Source organism: Myxocyprinus asiaticus, chromosome 38, assembly GCF_019703515.2.
Source record: "Myxocyprinus asiaticus isolate MX2 ecotype Aquarium Trade chromosome 38, UBuf_Myxa_2, whole genome shotgun sequence".
Taxonomy (NCBI): domain Eukaryota; kingdom Metazoa; phylum Chordata; class Actinopteri; order Cypriniformes; family Catostomidae; genus Myxocyprinus; species Myxocyprinus asiaticus.
Window position 1 is genome coordinate 17,823,912 of NC_059381.1, and position 20,115 is coordinate 17,844,026.

Consider the following 20,115-nt stretch of genomic DNA (forward strand, 5'->3'; position numbering starts at 1 on the left):
TCCCCCTCTGCACAGTTAATGCAGAGTACGCCCTTGGGTGCTTCGACAGCTGAAAGAGTATATATTCTTGCAGAAAAGAGTAAATTTCCTTCTAAAAGAGTGCGCACTGATGTAGAGCTTCTTTTTAAAGATGCCTTTCCGTCTGTGTGTAGTTCCTGGATGCAGTCGCTATCTCTCTGCCTCTGACAGCCACGAGCGCTGTCTCACGTGTCTGGGCCGTAGTCGCGTTGAGGCAGCGTTCTTGGATGGTTCATGTTCTCACTGTGAGAACATGACCATGGCAACATTGCGGTTGCGGCGGCTTCTGGGGGAAAGCCACTCCAGCCGCTCCCCGCCCCGGGCCTTCTACCTATGGGTATGAGGTCGGGTCGCTTAGCACTGGGGGCGATTTGGGGACCCCAGTGGGCGTGGTTCCGCCGGGTAATCCCCCACGGATCTCCCATTCCCCGGTACGCTCACTTGCCCCGGTCGAGTTCTGGGATGAGACAGGCAGCTCACCTTAGGGCGAGTTTAATGTCTCTTTCGGGGCTCAAGAGCAGGATGAGCTCCCAATCGCAGCATCGGAGAGCGGGTTGGCGCAGTCGGACACTGAGGACTCGACTGGGCTTCCACCTTCAGGTGTGACCGCCCAGTCTAAGGCTGATGCGAGTGTCAGGCTGGAGTGGAACCCTCCACCATGCCCTGAGCCCTCGCAGCTTGACGATTGGTTCCTGGGTTCGGAGCGCCGCTCATGGCCGCGCCCTGCCCTGGTTCCATTCTTGCCGGAGGTGCACAAGGAACTCACAAAGTCGTGGCGAGCACCTTTTACTGCCCGGACCCGACTTCTGGGTTCCTCCGCTCTCTCACAACCCTCAATGGTGGGGTGGCCAGGGGGTATACCTAGATTCCTCAGGTGGATAAGGTGGTTGCGGTGCACTTGTGCCAGCAAAATGCCGCCAAAGCTTACAGTGCCGCTGGACAGGCCGCCTCCACCCTGCATGCTATGGCCCTCCTGCAAGTACACCAGGCCAAGGCATTGAAAGAGCTGCACGTGGGTAGTCCTGACCCCAAAGTGATGCAGGAGCTGCGCTCGGCGACCGATCTCGCCTCCAAGTGACAAAGGTCACGGCGCGGGCATTCGGGCAGGCGAAGTCCACCTTGGTGGTCCAGGAGCACCACCTATGGCTTAATCTGGTTGAGATGAAGGACACCGACAAGGTCTGCTTCCTCGATGCTCCCATCTCCCAGATCGGCCTATTCGGCGACACCGTTGAGAACTTTGCCCAGCAGTTCTCAGAGAAGAAGCAGACAGAGGACATTCAACACATCCTGCCCCCACGCAGTTCAAGGTCCCGCACCCCGTCTGCTCGCCGCTAACTGCTCAGCCCTGGCATAGAGCCCCCCTCAGGAATCTGACGCCTCCCCCGTCTCATGGTCCGGCACTAAGAGCCCAGGAAGGCCCCCAAGCGCCACTCGGGTTGATGCATATGAGACCGCTCCAACACTGGCTTCAGACTCGAGCTCCGAGATGTCCACAGCACACATCACATGGCCATCACGCCGATCTGCCACCACACGTTCAGCCCTTCGACAGATCTTGCATTTCTGCTGGCAGAGGTCCCCTTACAGCAAGTGTCCAGGCTTGTTGTTACGACAGACACCTCCAAGTTAGGCTGGGGCGCTGTGTGTAATGGGCACACAGCCACAGGCTCCTGGACAGGGCCGTGACTGCATTGGCATATCAACTGCCTTGAGTTGCTGGCAGTATTGCTGGCCCTGTGGAGGATTCAGCCATTGATCCAGGGCAAGCACGTGTTGGTCCAGACGGACAACAAGGCGACAGTAGCATATATAAACCGCCAAGGTGGCTTACGCTTGCGTTGCATGTCGCAATTTGCCCGCCGTCTCCTCCTCTGGAGTCAGCAGCGACTGAAGTCATTGCGGGCCACTCACATCCCGGGCGACCTCAACAGTACAGCGGACGCACTGTCATGGCAGGTGATGCTCAGGGAAGAGTGGAGACTCCACCCACAGGTGGTCCAGCTGAATTAGAGTCGATTCGGCGAAGCACAGGTAGACCTGTTTGCTTCCCGGGAATCCTCCCACTGCCCGCTCTGGTATTCTCTGACTGAGGTTCCCATCGGCACAGATGCACTGGCACACAGCTGGCCCTGGGGCCTGCACAAGTATGCGTTCCCCCCAGTGAGCCTGCTTGCACAGACCTTGTGGGAGGTCAGGGAGGACGAGGAACACATCATCCTCATGGCGCCGTACCGGCCCACCCATGCTTGGTTCTCGGAATTCATGCTCCTCGTGACAGCCCCTCCCTGGTGAGTTCCCCTGAGGGAGGACCTCCTCTCTCAGGGATGGGGCACCATCTGGCACCCATGCCCAGACCTCTGGACTCTCCATGTCTGGCCCCTTAACGGGATGCAGAAGATTTAGGTGGCCTACCACCAGCAGTGGTAGACATGATCACTCAGGCCAGGGCTCCCTCTATGAGGCAGCTGTATGCCTTAAAGTGGCGTTTGTTCACAAATTGGTGTTCTTCCCGAGGCGAAGACCCCCAGAGATGCGCAGTCGGGTCAGTGCTGTCCTTCCTGCAGGAGAGACTGGAGCGGCAGCTGTCCCCCTCCACCTTGAAGGCGTATGTGGCTGCTATAGCGGCGCATTACGACGCGGTGGACGGTAAGTCCCTGGGGAAGCACGACCTGATCATCAGGTTCCTGAGAGGTGCCAGGAGGTTGAATCCTCCTAGGTCGCACCTCATTCCCTCATGGGATCTCTCCATGGACCTACTGGGCCTGCGGAGAGCCCCGTTTGAGCCCCTAGAGTCAGTTGAGCTAAAGGCTGTCTCATTGAAGACTGCCCTCCTGACTGCACTCACATCCATCAAGAGGGTTGGGGACCTGCGGGCGTTCTTTGTCAGTGACACCTGCCTGGACTTTGGTCCGGAGTACTCTCACGTGATCTTGAGATCCCGACCGGGCTATGTGCCCAAGGTTCCCATGACCCCTTTTAGGGAGGAGGCAGACCCAGCCTTGTCATTGCTGTGTCTGATGCGTGCTTTGCGCATCTACTTGGACCGCACGCAGAGCTTTAGACGCTCTGAGCAGCTCTTTGTCTGCTTTGGCGGACAGTGGAACGGGAACGCTGTCTCCAAACAGAGGCTTGCCCACTGGATAGTGGATGCCATCATTTTGGCATACCAGGCACAGGGCGTGCAGCGGGCAGAGCAGCAGGCTGGGCAACACCCAATACCTTCGTGAGAATTTTATAATCTCTAAAGTTGAGCCAGTTTCGTCCCGTGTGTTGTAGGATACGAACAGGTAAGTACCGCCTTTTTTCCCCCATGCGAGTTCATGAGACAGTGATCCCTGGATGTCTTTCCTCCCTAGCCCTGTGGCAGGCAAATTCTGTGGAGGAAATCGTAGCCGGGCCCAGTACATGTTCTAGTATGCCCTGTACTGGGGTAGGTGCTCCACATGCACTGGTTACCTGTGGTAACCCCTTGTGATGTATTTTCCGCAGTACGGTTTCCCTGTTGGTAAATCCGCGTATCCCTTGGACAAAGCTTCCTCTACCACCGCGCATCTTTCACGTGCAGCTGGTAAGCCCATGTGGTGTATTCGCCACATGCTAACCTCCCCTTCGGGCAGGATGTGGTCTCCACGGTGTCTTTTCCTCCTGGGGAAAAAACACCTTCCCCGACATGAATACATATGGCCCCAGCCGAAAAAATTTCCACTCTGTGGGGAGAAAAAAAAAGAGAGAGAAAAGGCCGCGGCTGGTGCGGCCTGTTCCCCTTGTAGATATGTAGATACAACCCTAGTTTTACTACATCGACACAACGTCTCGTTCCTACGTCAGGGAACGGAGGTTACAACAGTAACCAAGACATTTTCTCACCTCACTGATGTTCTGTTATACAAGTCATGAGAATTGATGTGCATTTTATATTTTTATTATTTTATTTTTATTTTATTGTATTTTTTGTTATTTTATTGTACGTTATTTTTACAATATGGAAATTACTCAATGCTCCAAGCCCGTATCACTTTCTTATTTCTGTGGAACACAAAAGAAACTGTTTTGGAGAATGTTCATGCGGCTCTTGAACAAGCTCCAAAAAGTACAAATCGACAAAGGTTTGGAATGACATAAGGGTGAGTAAAATTATGATTTTAATTTCTGTGTGAACTATTCCTTTAATCAAGTGAATGCTTTATCACAGTATTATTTTGAGTATTTTGGCTGGTTATTTAAGGCTGTTGTGTACTTTGGATTTCCCATTAAACTTTACAATCATTTAAATCAACCACACTCAGCCTCCATTTATAGATGCAGAACTTGACCTTCTCCATACACTGTTTGCAGAGCAGATGGAAGTAAGATAGAGTTACAGGAAATTAAAAGCCATGTATTTTAAATGAAATGACCAGCCAACATTTGTGTCAAGCCCTTCCCTCCCCCATAGTGACTGCCTGCTGTCTAACCCTGCCTCCCTGTAAGCTGGATCAGGCATGCCATTGAGGGAGAGGCAGCTTGTTGCCACTGCTCTTCAGCTGCCTGAACCAGCATCCCAAATCAACAGGTGCCTCAGCTAGGTGTGCAGCCATCCATGGTGGAAGAGAAGACGACAGTTGCATAATTGGGAGACTGTGGAGGAGTGTACTTTTCCCTCTGCTAAAACTTGCACCTGCCAATCACCTGACTCCTGATCATTTAAGCTGGGCTTGTGGACGTGCAGTACATAACAGATTGGGACAGAAGGAAAAAAGAAGAACAAAGAAGAACAAGGGAGAGCCGAAAACAAAAGGAGAATTCTTGATTCACTGTGAGGTAAGTGTTTAGACTCAGGGCTTAGCCGTACAATACTTCATGCTCTTTTAAGGCTTTACAAAAAGCTTCTTACCGCTCACTGTTTTCTGCTCTGCCATGCTCTGTACCAGGCCTCAGAGGGGCCATTTATGCTCCCCTGTATTGTAAGCTATGACTGTGTGTGAAAGAGTTGTGAAGTACTTTTAACATTCAGCAAGCACTGATCTAGCTTTTATGTCCCTGATATGCATAAATCCCCATTGCTTTAAAAAACACACCAGTCCCATCGTATGTTAAAATAAAAATAGGGGAAACCGGGGATAGTTTTCACTGTATTTACTCCTTTTTAGGGTAGGTTTTATTTTTTGAGAATCAAGTTCTGTATAGGCACAAATCTTAAAGTCTTGGCTACAAAAAAAAAAAAAAAAAAAAAAAAAAAGCAATTGAACTGTTGAATTTTGACCATTATTACAGTGGAAAAAAAACAGATACAGTTCATTGGACACACATTGACCTTTTGTAACAACATGTTCCAATAGCAGGACATATTGTCTCACTATATGGGGTAAGTTGTCACAATAGGAACCTGCCCTTAAATAGCCTATTATAGGTTTTTCAGCTCAATTTAAACAGTAAAACAATAACAAATCGCAAAGCAATTCATTAAACAGCAAAAATGGAAAAGGTAACATACAAGAAATATGAACTTATTGTTCTGGCCAAATGAAATTGTAAATAACAGTAGTGACAGTAAGTGTGTCCAATTACATAAATGTAAAAAATTTACAACTTGCCCCAACCTGATATTTATAAAAAAAAAAAAAAACCTTGTCCAAAAACACAGTTTAAGTTCAAATCTACCAATTGCGGTTTTATTTTGGTCACTTTTTCCACAGGTGTCCTAAAGATTCACAGGTAGTTCAGCACTACTTTGGACAAACAGAAAGTGTCCAAATACATATTGCCTTTATTTAGCATAGTGTATTGCTTTATAATTGCTTCTTTCTGTAAAATATTTTGTTTAAAAGTGTGCTTGTGCTATCTTTAAAATGAATGCTTGATTTCAATGTGTCCATATACCTTTGGGGCCAATGTGACAACAGGCAGTAAAGGACACAAGTCTGTTTAAGTTGTCAAATTAGGACAATAATCACATACTGAGCAACATAATTACTATTCCCTTTTCCTTTCCCTGTCTGGTACAATAGGTCTGCATGCATGATGAGTTTTTCTGAATAACGTCACAAATGTATTTTCAAAAACTTTTTTCTAAGTATGATCATGTAGATTCCTGTGTTTATCTCAGTTTAGATAACAGTGCTGAGTGCAATTCTGTGTCATCGCATTTTGACCACATGATATACTGACATACCGACTGTCACCTAATGCAACCCAGAACAGGTTCATATTCTAGCCCTTCCGTTTGCACTAGGCCTCTTGTCTACATGCAAGTTAGTAAAACTCCAATTAACAAAAGCACAAAATACCTACAGATCAGTGGCCCCAAAAAGTCTCACTTAAAAATGTATGAATGATTTTGCAATATATATATATATATATATATATATATATATATATATATATATATATATATATATATATATATATAACAAAATTGCATACCAAGTGGCATTTATTTAAAAGACAAATATCACAAGCTCAGTTATTAAGCAAAGCATTTCACAAAAAGATGTTTGGTTAACACTTTATTTTACAGTGTCCGTGTTACATATATTATATGTAACTTATTGATACTATAGTAATAACAATATGTAAGTACAGCCAGCTCTACAAAATAATTACACAGTAAATACATGTAGTTCATTAGTATTACTCAGTAACTACCTATATAAATAAACAGTAACATGAACACTGTAAAATAAAGTGAGACCAAAGTTTGTTAAGATTTCAAATGATAAAACAATAGATGTCCTGTGTAAAATTAAGACAAAAAGTATTTGGACACTTTCTGGTTGTAAAACTTTGAAGAATATGTCCATAGTTATTAAGATTAACTACACTTGTGGTTACTCTGCTAGGACAATTTGAGAAAAACTGACTTCATACATCCACTAAAAATGACATTGAGACCAGTTTGTTAAAAGTATGGCTAAGAAAAAGTTTTGAGAAAATGTAATAATAATTTTTTTTTTTTTTTTTTTTTTTTTTTTTTTTTTTTTGCAGGTTCCACTTGCCACATGCCACAGATGCCACATTTCAATTCATACATTTTAAGTGTGACTTCCAAAAGTACTTTTTGGGGCCAGTCTATATCTATATCAAACATTAATTAATTTAGTCAGTTGTACCCCTTTTACTGTGTTGGGCTTATTCTTTACTGAATAAAATGTTCTTATTAACAAAACATGGTCTTTATATTGTGCTTAAAGGAATATTCCGGATTCAGTACAAGTTAAGCTCAATCGACAGCATTTGTGGCATAATGTTGATCACCACAACAATCAATTTTCACTCTTCCCTCCTTTTCTTTTAATAAAGCAAAAATCTGGTTGACAGTGAGGCACTTAAAATGGAAGTAAAAGGGGACAATCCATAAACGTTATAATACTCAGTTTCAAAATTATAGCCACAAGACGTTAACAATATGCGTGTTAACATGATTTTAGTGTAATAAAATCGCTTATTAACCTTTTCTGTGTAAAGTTATATCCAATTTTACAACTTTGTTGCCATGACGACATAACGCTGTAAACCCTAAATTTATGATTTAAACAACTATACAGCTAAAATAATACACGTTTTAACAGAAGAATGAATCTTAATGGTTTTAAAAAATTATAAGCTTCACATTTCTGCTTTTAAACCCTCCAAAAATTGGCCCCATTCACTTCCATTGTAAGTGCCTCACTGTAACCCAGAGTTTTGCTTTTTTTTTTTTTTAAGAAAAGGAGGGAAGTTGAAATTAATTTTTGTGTTAATCGACATTGTCACAAATGCTGTCGATTGAGCTTAACTTGTATTGAACCTGGAATATTGCTTTAATCTAAGTGATTAAAATAAATGTTAATCTCATTATTGATCATGCAGTGAGGACAGCACACATGTTATTGCCCAAACTGCAGTCTCACATTCAACTTATATTAGTGACATGGACCCATGGCATTCTGATCAAACATACTGTAGAGCCAGTTATTGCCAAATCATTTGTTTATGGTGAACTAATGATGCATATGAGGATGGAAGTGGTAATGCATTGTTGAAAGAGACCAAAAGGCAAATAAGGAAGTGATTCAGATGGAATATTCAAAAGACGGTTTACATAGTGGCAAGCTTATCCAGAGAAATCTAGAGAAAGTTCCTAAAAGCTCCCTCCCCTCCTCTCACCTGACCAGCTGACCTGCATTGGGCCAGAGGGTCTTGCTACTGTTAACCCAATATGGAGACTGGAGCAATGCTAAAACACTACAACAGAGGTGAATCACTTATGCAGAGCATTGTATTAAATGCGAAACAGAAGCATTTTCACTAGTAGAAGTTTCAATTGACATTTGGATAGTGTAAACTCCATTATAAGAACATTATGTCCACATGACTCAGACACTGATCCAGACATTTGACATGTGACCACTCTCCTGAGCATCTCATTAAAACCTGTCAGCGCTGCAGGTGATGCAATTTACTTCATTTGGCTCCTACATGGGCTTTAAGTTTTCTCTGAGATTGGATTATTCTTCATCAGACTTTCGGTGACATTTAAAGGAATAGTTTATCCAAAAAATGTAAATTATATCATTATTTACTCACCCTCATGCCATTCCTAACACTATTTGCATATATAAGGGAGGTTGAACAGCTGGCTGTCTGGTGCAGTCAAAACAACCTGGAGCTGAACACGCTCAAAACGGTGGAGATGATTGTGGACTTTAGGAGGTACAGTTGTGTGACTCCCCTCACCATTCTAAACAGCACTGTGGCAGCAGTGGAGTCATTCAGGTTCCTGGGCACTACTATCTCACAGGACCTGAAGTGGGAGACCCACATTGACTCCATTGTGAAAAAGGCCAAGCAGAGCCACAGGTGCTGCTGATATAGTTCTACTCAGCAGTCACTGAGTCTGTCCTCTGCACTTCAATAACTGTCTGCTTTGTTTCAGCTACGAAATCGGATATCAGAAGATCACAAAGGACAGCTCGGACTGCTGAGAGGATTATTGTTTGCCCCCTGCCCTTCCTTCAAGAACTATACACTTCCAGAGTGAGGAAAAAGGCTGGAAAAATCACTCTGGACCCCACTCACCCTGCCCACTACCTTTTTGAACTGTATCCTTGTTGCCGACACTTCAGAGCTCTGAGCACCAGAACCATCAGGCACAGGAACTGTTTTTTCCCTCAGGCTACCCATCTTATGAACAGTTAAAACTGCCCCATTGAGCAATAATTATGTGCAGTTCACAGTTTAGTCTTTTTATATTTATCCAACACATCCTACCTCTTCTGCCATTACATTCCCTTGCTTCTGTATATAACAGATTTTATTTGCTCTACGCATGTGTGTGTATGTGTGTGTGTGTGTATATGTATGTATGTATGTATCTCACAAGGTGACACACATAGGTTTAAATGGCAATGAAATGTTAATTTCCCACACCTGTGTCTTTTTAAATTGCAATTATTGTCTGTGTATAAATAGTCAATGAGTTTGTTAGCTCTCACGTGGATGCACTGAGCAGGCTAGATACTGAGCCATGGTGAGCAGAAAAGAAATGTCAAAGACCTGAGTAACAAGGTAATGGAACTTATAAAGATGGAAAAGGATATAAAAAGATTTCCAAAGCCTTGAAAATGCCAGTCAGTACTGTTCAGTCACTTATTAAGAAGTGGAAAATTCGGGGATCTCTTGACACCAAGCCAAGGTCAGGTAGACCAAGAAAGATTTCAGCCACAACTGCCAGAAGAATTGTTCGGGATACAAAGAAAACCCCACAGGTAACCTCAGGAGAAATACAGGCTGCTCTGGAAAAAGACAGTGTGGTTGTTTCAAGGAGCACAATATGATGATACTTGAACAAAAAATGAGCTGCATGGTCGAGTTGCCAGAAAGAAGCTTTACTGCACCAATGCCACAAAAAAGCCTGGTTACAATATGCCCGACAACACCCTGACACGCCTCACATCTTCTGGCACACTGTAATTTGGAGTGACGAGACCAAAATAGAGCTTTATGGTCACAACCATAAGCGCTATGTTTGGAGAGGGGTCAACAAGGCCTATAGTGAAAATAATACCATCCCCACTGTGAAGCATGGTGGTGGCTCACTGATGTTTTGGGGGGTTGTGAGCTCTAAAAGCATGGGGAATCTTGTGAAAATTGATGGCAAGATGAATGCAGCATGTTATCAGAAAATACTTGCAGACAATTTGCATTCTTCTGCATGAAAGCTGTGCATGGGACGCTCTTGGACTTTCCAGCACGACAATGACCCTAAGCACAAGGCCATGTTGACCCTCGAAGAAGGGTTACAGCAGAAAAAGGTGAAGGTTCTGGAGTGGCCATCACAGTCTCCTGACCTTTATATCATCGAGCCACTCTGACTTTGCATGACCTGGAGGCAAGATGCCAAGATGATATATATATATATATATATATATATATATATATATATATATATATATATATATGTCTTATTGTGTATTCTATATATACTTAATTTTCTATTCAATTTTTATTTTATTCAATTTTTATTTATTGTTTAATTATATTTTATTATTATCTCTGTCTTGTTGCTGTATTGTATTGTTGTGCACTGTAAGCTCCTGTCACCAAGACAAATTCCATGTATGTGTAAGCACACCTGGCAATAAAGCTGATTCTGATTCTGATTCTATTTATTTCAAATGCTTCCAAAGGCACACAAATGCAGGGAAGGGAAAGCAGAGTTATACTTGGACTTTGGCACTTAATCATGATGAGCCCACATGGGGTTGACAGAGCAATTTGTCCCTTTGACCCAGTTAGCAGAGTGCTCAGGCTCATCTAAGTTGTCTGTCTGCGATCCTGACAGCTCTTTCAGTGACAGTGTAATAGGGACAATTATGTCATTGCCTCTCAGTCTCAGAAAAACTCAGTCCATTAGCTTCTAGTTGTCATACTAAGTAACAAATTCCAAACCAGTCTATTAGCCTATAAATCATCCAATTTTTGTCTTGTGTGTTTCATGCGCTGTATTTCATGTTAGCTGTAATGTAAATTCTGTAGGGACTGTGAATGTTCTGCCTGAATAAAACTGTTGTTGTTGGTTCTGAAGCTGTTTAGAGGGGAGGAGAAACAGCCTTAGTAATTATCCTCATTACCAAAGGATATAAATACATACATCAAGTATATTTGGAAAGTAACTACAAGGGATGTTTTGTTTGTTCCGTGTGATATGTATCTACAGTTATGCAGATATAACGTATTTATAACACCCTCAGACACATTAGCCCTGTGGATAGGCATTGTCTGCCTCAAAATAAGACAGATTTGTGGTTCTTATTGCAGATAAGATAGAAATACATCATAAAAGAGACATGTTTACAGGGAAATAATATGCAAATATCAAGAGTCTAAAAAATATCACATGGAGCATTTATCAGCACTGACCTGATAAATTGCAAGTAAGCTCTGTCAGTTTATCAAAGACAATGGGACATTTAATAAATTGTATTAATATATTTTGATCATTGGAAAGCCATTTTAAACTATTTCAGAGGATAAAAAAGTGTTGAAAAAATCGCATTGAAATCAATAGGCAGTCTCCGCAGTTTTCACATGCGACGTGATAGGTCTAAATTTACAAGACATGTAATACAGTATAACATTATATTAGCCTTTTTTGATAAGCATAATTGTAATGGCAATAGAATTCGACATGTTCTTATTAAACAGATTATTTAAGAAGACATATGTGAGGAATGTGACCATGCTGTTTAAAATTTAAATAAATATGCCTAAATAAATATTTAAAATATGGTTAACAGAGGAGATTAGAGTGAGAGTGTGCAATGAGAGATTCCCTCTCTCTCGTCCTCCTCTTCTTCCTCCTTCCTCCAATGGCTGGTTCAAACTGGCTCGCCTATAGTCTTTTTACAAGGCAGTAACAAATTGCATGATGCATAATGGCAGTAAGGCTACAGTAGCCTACACAGTGCCTCGCACTCTAACTAGATGATCTATTAATATTTAGACAGGTCTATGAGTAGTTCAACACTGATGCCCGTCATTTTAATCCTGTGCTGTGTGTATTTGTTTAGTTTCCAGCCAAAGGGACAAAACTTTAGGCTATGTGAGAGCCCCTTATGATTCACATTGCATCAATTTCATTAATCTCTATGATTGAGCATCAATACATCTGAAACTCCGTATTACTAAAGCCAGCATTATTTCTTTAATTAAATTCTGTAATAGTTAATACATTTTGCCGCCTCAACAAGGTTACAAACAACTTCCATGTTTGTTAGTATTTCCACATTATTGTCATGTTGAGAAGACAAACTCTGGACATATTTGCCAAAGTGATCAGCTCCTTTGGACTGGACAGCTCCCGTAACAAAGCACTTAAGTTCTACTTTATAACGAGTAATCTACGTGCTGGTTTAGGAAACAGGCGTTACTCCATCGTAAAATAACGAGGGACGTTAGTTAAGATGATCGTAAAAGCTTAAGTTGCAAAAACCCAGCCGTTATCCGTCAGAGGAAGTTTCTGCCAGCCAGCAAGAGACTGAGATAATCTATTTAACTATGCAGAGCGAAGGACACAATTCAATACATTTTACAGTTGTGTGACCCACTTTAAATATCTCATCATTTACTCACCCTCATGCCATCCCAGATGTGTATGGCTTTCTTTATTCTGCAGAACACAAACAACATTTTTGGAAGTATATCTCAGCTCTGTAGGTCAATACAATGCAAATGATTGGTGGCCAGATCTCTGAAGCTTCAAAAAGCATATAAAGGCAGCATAAAAGTAATACATACGACTCCAGTGATTCAATCCATATCTTCAGAAACCATATGATAGTTGTGGGTGAGAAATAGATCAATATTTAAATCCTTTTTTACTATAACTCATTCTTCTTCTTTTGTTTTTGGTGATTCACATTCTTTGTGCATATCATTACCCTTAAAAATAAAGGTGCCAGGAAGAACCTAAAAGGGTATTTCGCAGCGATGCCATAGAAGAAACATTTTTGGTTCCCTAAAGAACCTTTCAGTGACCGGTTCCCTAACGAACCATTTTTTTTCTTAGTGCCACAAAGATCCTTTTCAGGTTCTACAAAGAACTCTTTCCAAAGGTTCTTTGAAGAACCACTAATAAAAAGGTTCTTAATGACACCACTTAATCCAAAACCCTTTCATTTATGCTTTTTTTTATATTAACCCTTATAAATGAAAGGGTTAATGTTAATATAATTAAACTAATTTGTTGAATAAAACCAGTGGACAAAAATACTGAGTAAAAAATAAAACCCAGGAGTTACAAAACTTGATTACAAAATATGATTAACATGTTTATTGCCTTTACAGTATACATGAATAATGTATGCATGAGATCATATGAATACACAAGGTACTAACATTTCAACAATCAACACAAAACTGCTCAATATCAAACAGTGCAACACAAAAATCTTATTTTTAATGGAATTAAATACTGAGAAGAGGAACATTTAACTTCTGAATGCATTTAATCATTCAGAAACAAGACACCTGGTGGCAATCACTGCATTTATGCAACATGAAAGCAACAGGCTTAACTGTTTATTTGTTCCTTTAAAACGGGGGTGAGGGAAAGTACGATTCAAGTCTTAAACGTAAATACAGGTTAACACTGGATTCTACTCATTACACGACATACCACCATTATGGGAAATTTCAAAATATACATCGTGTAGGTTTTCAATAATATTTCCTCTAGGATAAAGTACAAAGTCAAAATAACAGCAGCAATGTATGCTCTGGCAGAATTAATAGTAGTAGGCAAATATGGAATTAAAAACCCTTTTCAAAGCAATAGGGACAAGTCCATTCCTTTAAAAAAGTCCTCCAAAAGTTATGTCTGTCTTTGACTTGGATATCTTGGATATTCAACTATATATACACATCGTACAAAGAGTACAGCAGGCAAACAATCAGGGAGATATCAATACCCCCAACATCCTCCCCCATGTCCCCTCCATCCATCCTCATTGGAAACGCAGAGACTGGCCAAAGGGTTCCTATTTTCACAGACCTTTAGAAGAATGGTTGCAGTTGAGTGCAGAGGATCCTGTGACAACAAACACATATTTATTCTACATACAGTCTGCAATTTTGACAGGTTTGGGTGAGGTTGTAATGATGTAACTTGGCATAAATAAGACAAGAACGAATTACAATAACATGGAAGACAATAACAATAAAATGAAAGCTTTATACTAAGTTGGACAGCAATAACGACAGAAAAACTGTTTTAAGTATTTAAGCAATATAAGCATTATATAACATAATGTACAATATAATGTATAAAAACTCCTATTAACTGAGAATAATGTACATTGATAACAGGAGATTATAACATTTTGTGCATATTCTTTATGTGTGCATGTTACCTGATCAATGACAGAGTGCTGACTCCGTTTCTTTGAACAGCAATGGCATGAGAACATATTTACATCACATTGTGGCAATAAAACAATAGATTGTCACTGTCAGTGCAAAACCTCACAAAACACACTGTACAAATGCCCTAAAATTTAACAACAAATTAGTGTAGTATGTTGACAAATACACACCATTTCTCTCCATGTTAGTCTCACACGAATTCAAAGTAAGGTGCAGCATTTGCTTAAGGTCAGCATTCAGAGCCTTTTCCACAAGGTGAGGAGAAAGTTTCCACAGATTTGTGATGACGCGTTTGTCAGTGTCAATGTGACAGGCACTGCTCATTTCCTCTAGAAGATGATACAAAATTATCATGAAAAAACTTGAGATACAGAACCACTGTCTATACAATTCAATGGTTTGGAATGTTAATTGTACAATCATAACATGGATGATTCATAGAATGGTCAGCATTTTTACACTCAGGCAAAATATATTTTTGTTTTATCTTAGTCTGGTGGAGCACAACACCATGTCAATAAATATCTTAAACCTTAAAAATGTAAGTGTGTCTTAAAAACAAAGACCACTTACAAAGACTGTCAACAGCAGCAAGGGAACTGACAAAACACCTACTTTGTTGTATGTTGACAAATGTAATGAGCTTCCTTGACTCCACCTGCAATTGCATTCAATGTGTTGGGCAATGCTGTGCTCATCTTTACTATCAACATTGTCTGAAACCTTGCAGAAATACAAGCATATCATCATTAGTTCATTCAGCTATTAAATCTTGCAGCTGATCTGTGAATACTGGAAAATGTGGTAAAGATAGAAGTAACTGAATTTGGCACTACTTTACATGCAGTAAAGTCATTTTTTGAAGCTCGTTTACAGCCAGCACTGGAAGTACAGTGCCTCTCTTTCATCCTGGCAACCTACGGCATCCTGGGAAAAACAAATTAATAATGAAGCAGAAATAATTTTAGGGAAAAAACAAATTCTACACATACATCAGTGGTGTTTTGTAGAGGTATAACAATTAGCAAAAAAGGTAGCGAAAATTTATCAAAATTGTAGACTTGCATTGTTATCTAGTTGAGGATGTGTATAGGGCTTGAATTAATTAGTTTTTGCATTTTTTTATTTTATTTTTTTTTTAGTTTAGTTTAGTTTTGTTATTGGTTGTCATTGTCATGGTTTTGCCCATGTCCTTGAATTTATACCCTTATGTTCGCTTGTCCATTATCAGGTATTGTGATTGTTTAATCCGGTAACGGTGTCCTTAATTCTTGTTCTTTGTTTGTTTTCTTAGTCACGTCACGCCAAATCATAGTTAAGTCAGGTCTAGTCTCTTGTTTTGTATCTTTTGTTTCATTGGCACTGTATAATAAACCTCACTTGGGTTCACAGTCATCTCATCACCATCTTTGTCTTGCTCATGCTTGCTCTGCCCTGCCCTGCATACAGAATACCTGACCTACTATGAACCAGCGTTGCAAGCCTCGTCCATCCCAGAGCCAGCTCCAGCCACTATTGGTCCAGTGGTGTCCGAGCTCCCTTCTACGGAGACCTCTTTCTCCCTAGCCTCTGTGGTCTTTCATTGAGCCTCCCATGGCTCCGCCTTCTTCGAGCCTCCCACGACTCAGCCTTCCGATTCTCCCACAGCTGTGCTCATGGCCGTCTGGAAGCGGAAGAGGAGAAGAAGGGCTCCTACTCCCCAGGCACTGCCCGTTCTCACGGCCATGGAGGTCGTTCCCAGTCGCTGCCTGTGCTCACAACCATGGAAGTCATTCCCCTGCCACTGCCAGTGTTCACGGCCACGGAGGTCGTTCCCCAGTCACTGCCAGTGTTCACGGCCACGGAGGCCATTCCTCTATCACTGCCTGTGTCCACAACCACAGAGGTCGTTCCGCTGTCCCTTCCAGTACTCACAGCCACAAGGCTGTTCCCCCGTAAATGCCAGTGTCCATGACCACGGAGGTCATTCCCTCTTCACTGTCTGTGCTCATGACCATGGAGACTGTTACCCTGCCACTGCCTGTGCTCACAGCCACTAAGATTGTTCCTCTGTTGCGGCCAGTGCTCAAGCCTTCCACAGCTTTGCTCCCCGAGCCTTCCATGGCTCCGTCCTCTGAGCCACTCCCTCCTGAACCCTGTCCTGCGGCCACAGCCCAGAACTCTGTCCTCTCTGTCCGAGGCTGCCTCCCAGGCCTCCTGAACCTGTTCCTGCCCTGTGGCCACCTCCCAGGCCTCCTGACCCTGTCCCTGCCTTGTGGTCACCCTCCCAAGCCACCGGACCCTGCTCCCTTCCTGGAGCCACTTCTCTGGCCACTGGCTCCACCCTGGTCTCCTGCTCCATGCCCTGTCTCACCAGGCCATTCTCCAGGCTCTGTCTCGCCAGGCCATGCCTCACCAAGCCCACTGCCGGCTCAGCCTTGGTCTTCTGATTCGCCCTGGTGTCTGGGTCCTTCACCGGCTCCACCCTCTGCTCCGCCATGGTTTCCAGCACCCTCTGGCCCCCTGTGGTCTCTAGCCCCATCTGGTCCCCTGGTTTCCCTGCCACACAGCCCATGTCCGCCCCTGCCTCCAGACTCTTTGTTCTGAATGTCTTTCCTCTCTGGGATGTCTCTCAGTAGGGCCCACTCAAGTTTTTCTGTGTTCTCCAATGAGCGGCTCCAATTTTGGAGGTAATCCACCGATGCGGAATAAAAATTTCTCACTGCACAAAAGAAATCATTCACTCACATGTCACCAGCTTCAACCAGGGCATCCAACTGCTTTTTAATGTCAGATGATATAAAAGTATTTTCTCAGGTCATGAATGTGCAAAGCTATGGCCGTGCACAACAGAATGATAAGCAAAAAATCCTTCATTTGCGTGCACCTTGTCAGATTCGAAACTTTGCTTCACCAAAAACAATCGCTAACACTTGGTCTGGCACACTTTTAGCACTATCCACATGATTTTTTTGTATGAACATGCTGCGCGATGGTGCGACTTCCATGGGCAATGGAAAAGCGAGCTCCACAAATCTCACACCTCACTTTACTAGGCTCTGTCTGTGACTCCTTTTTTAGAAATTTAAAAAATGCAGCAAAATGGTAGAGATGAGAGATAAATCGGTGTGTTAAATGATTTAAATGATCAATGTGCACGATAATCTAACGCTTCTCTACTCGTTCTTGCCATTTTTACAGTGTTTTAAATCCTTTTGCATATATTTATTTATTAATTAGCCTACATTTTACACAATTTTACAAAAATGTTAAATACACATTAAAAATGTATATATATTTATATATATATATATATATATATATATATATATATATATATATATATATATATATATATTTGAAATTGTATGAAATAAACCAGTACAACAATGTGGATTGTTAAATAAAACTGAAGTGTATTGTTTGGACATTTTATTCAGTGTACAAAAGGTAGTGGACAATTACAGTACATTCTTATATAAACCTCTTTCTAAACAAGAACATATGAGTGGTAACAGACAATTTCAATATAAAGGCAATTAAATGGTGCTTTTAAGACTATTTTCGGTAGTTCTTGGAAATACAGGCACATCTACTCAAACTAACCTCAAATTGATCTCATGGGATTGAAGCATCACACTTTAGTATGTGCATACAGGCCCTGATTTAATTTTAGAATGGACCTATTAATAGTAAATGTCATTCATGCTATTAAAAACAGTGCAAAGAATGCTTTGTAGTGAGCTATTTATTATGAGATTTAACTTTCCCTCTATCAGTACAGGAGAAACTCACGTGCGAAAAGGCTAAATATTGATTTCTCACCCACGCTTATCATATTGCTTCTGCAGATATGGATTAAACCACCTGGAGTCATATTGATTACTTTTATGCTGCCTTTATATGCTTTTTGGAACTTCAAATTTCTGGTCACCATTCACTTACATTGTATGGACCTACAGAGCTGAGATATTCTTCTAAAAATCTGGGATGGCATGAGGGTGAGTAAAGAATTTTAAAAGAATGTTAATTTGTGGGTGAACTATCCTTTTAAGTGTAGCTTTCTCTTTCGGCCGCCTGGAAAAAAATAACCCCTCTGCTTGCCAATGGTGGCACTCGTGCCTTAGGTTGCTGACCCCTGGGCTAGCCTTTTAAACTACTCAATATCCCCTGTGCCCACATCACAAATTGCAAGACACAAAAATGAAAAATTTAAAAAATGAATTCAAAAATCAAGTAACAAAAATCGTCACAATTTAGAAAACGTAAAATTAAAGAAAAGGTCAAGAGAAAAGATTCAAACCATTTTTCAATTTTTGCATTTAATGGTCTGAAAACTGAACTGTGAAGCGTTACACCTACCCGCAAATGGTTTGCACGTGCAGTGCTTGCCCGCTTACTAGTGCAGTTTTCTCACACTTTAATTGTGTTTAGCTTCCCATTCAGTTCATAACCACATAAAACACGCTACATGATTATGAGGAACGATTTCATCAAGAGTTGGATTGGCATGCAGTTGCAAGGGACTTCATGTAAATAAAATACTAGTTCCTCTCTCTCACTGTCACGTGCCAGTGATTACACCTTCATGTGCCAATGGGTTGCCGACCCCTGGCCTGTTTTATTAACTCTAACTTCAAACACAAACTCTAAACCTAACTGTCAATTAAAAAACAAAACAAAAAAAAAAAATGTTAGAGGGAAAATCGTACTCATAACTGTTTATGCGAATGTGATCACTTCCTGGTTTTAACACAGGATGAGAACCCAGGTCTCCCTTGCTGCTGACACAGCACATTATCAGTCATGTCACAGGAGAAGGTGAACACATTTGAACTAGTGCAAAAATGTCTGATGGGAGATGCCACTTGTCTGTAACTCGGCATAATGGGTCTGATGTCTGGGTACTGGAACATTCAGAAGCAACATGTCCACTTACCGTGAGATCATGTTGCATCAACATCAAAACTAACTGTGTATTAAATATTATAAATAAAAAAGTACAATTACAAATAAAAAAAAAGGTATTTAATAAAATATTTCAAAATTTACAAAATGAAAAACAAAACTTTAGTTCCTTCAATTCCTCTTGGATGATGCTGCCTTTACAAATCAGTTGCAGTGTTTGTCTAATTGTGCAATAGCCACCTTACAAAAGTCCTGCTTATTTATTCAGAAGTCTTATTGCTATGATAACACAAGCCCCTCCCACTTTAGAACTGCTGTGTATTCACTAGGTGCATTCTGAATCTCATATCCTGCACTTTTCTAACCCATTTACTCACAAGTACTGTGAGTAGTGTGTTCACACTGAAAATGCAACCAAATGAAGTGTGCTACAAGTACCCGCAATGCTAGCCTGACAAAACAATTGTTATTAATTGTGAATGTGGCAACTAGTGAAACTTCCATGAAGACAGTACCTCACAAATGTAAATTGAATGTTTCACCATCACCTCACACTGTTTAAATATGTACATTATTTGAAATATAAGTGTTGAACTTGAGTTTGGCTAACATGCTAAAGCTAGTGGCAGCGCAATCTGTGCGTTTGAAACGTCACATCCGTCAGCTGAAAAACAGCGAATGTTTTCTTGTAATGAAAAACTGTTAATGTTCCATTTGGGACGATACTACACTTTAAAAATGTATAAGATACATGGCTGATTACATAGTGTGTATTGTAAGTGCATAGTATATAGTGCGTCATTTGGGACACACAGGTACTGTGTT

The 20,115-nt window shown here is 41.5% G+C and overlaps 1 protein-coding gene across 1 annotated transcript in view; it reads left to right on the top strand.

Moving 5' to 3' along the window:
• Positions 1-130: 130 nt before the first annotated feature.
• myo7ab (myosin VIIAb) overlaps positions 131-20,115 on the top strand; it is a 57,150-nt gene continuing 37,165 nt past the window's right edge. Inside the window, 2 exon segments of the mRNA XM_051676999.1 lie at positions 131-263; positions 4,514-4,821. Coding sequence (XP_051532959.1) covers positions 131-263; positions 4,514-4,821 — 441 coding nt within the window.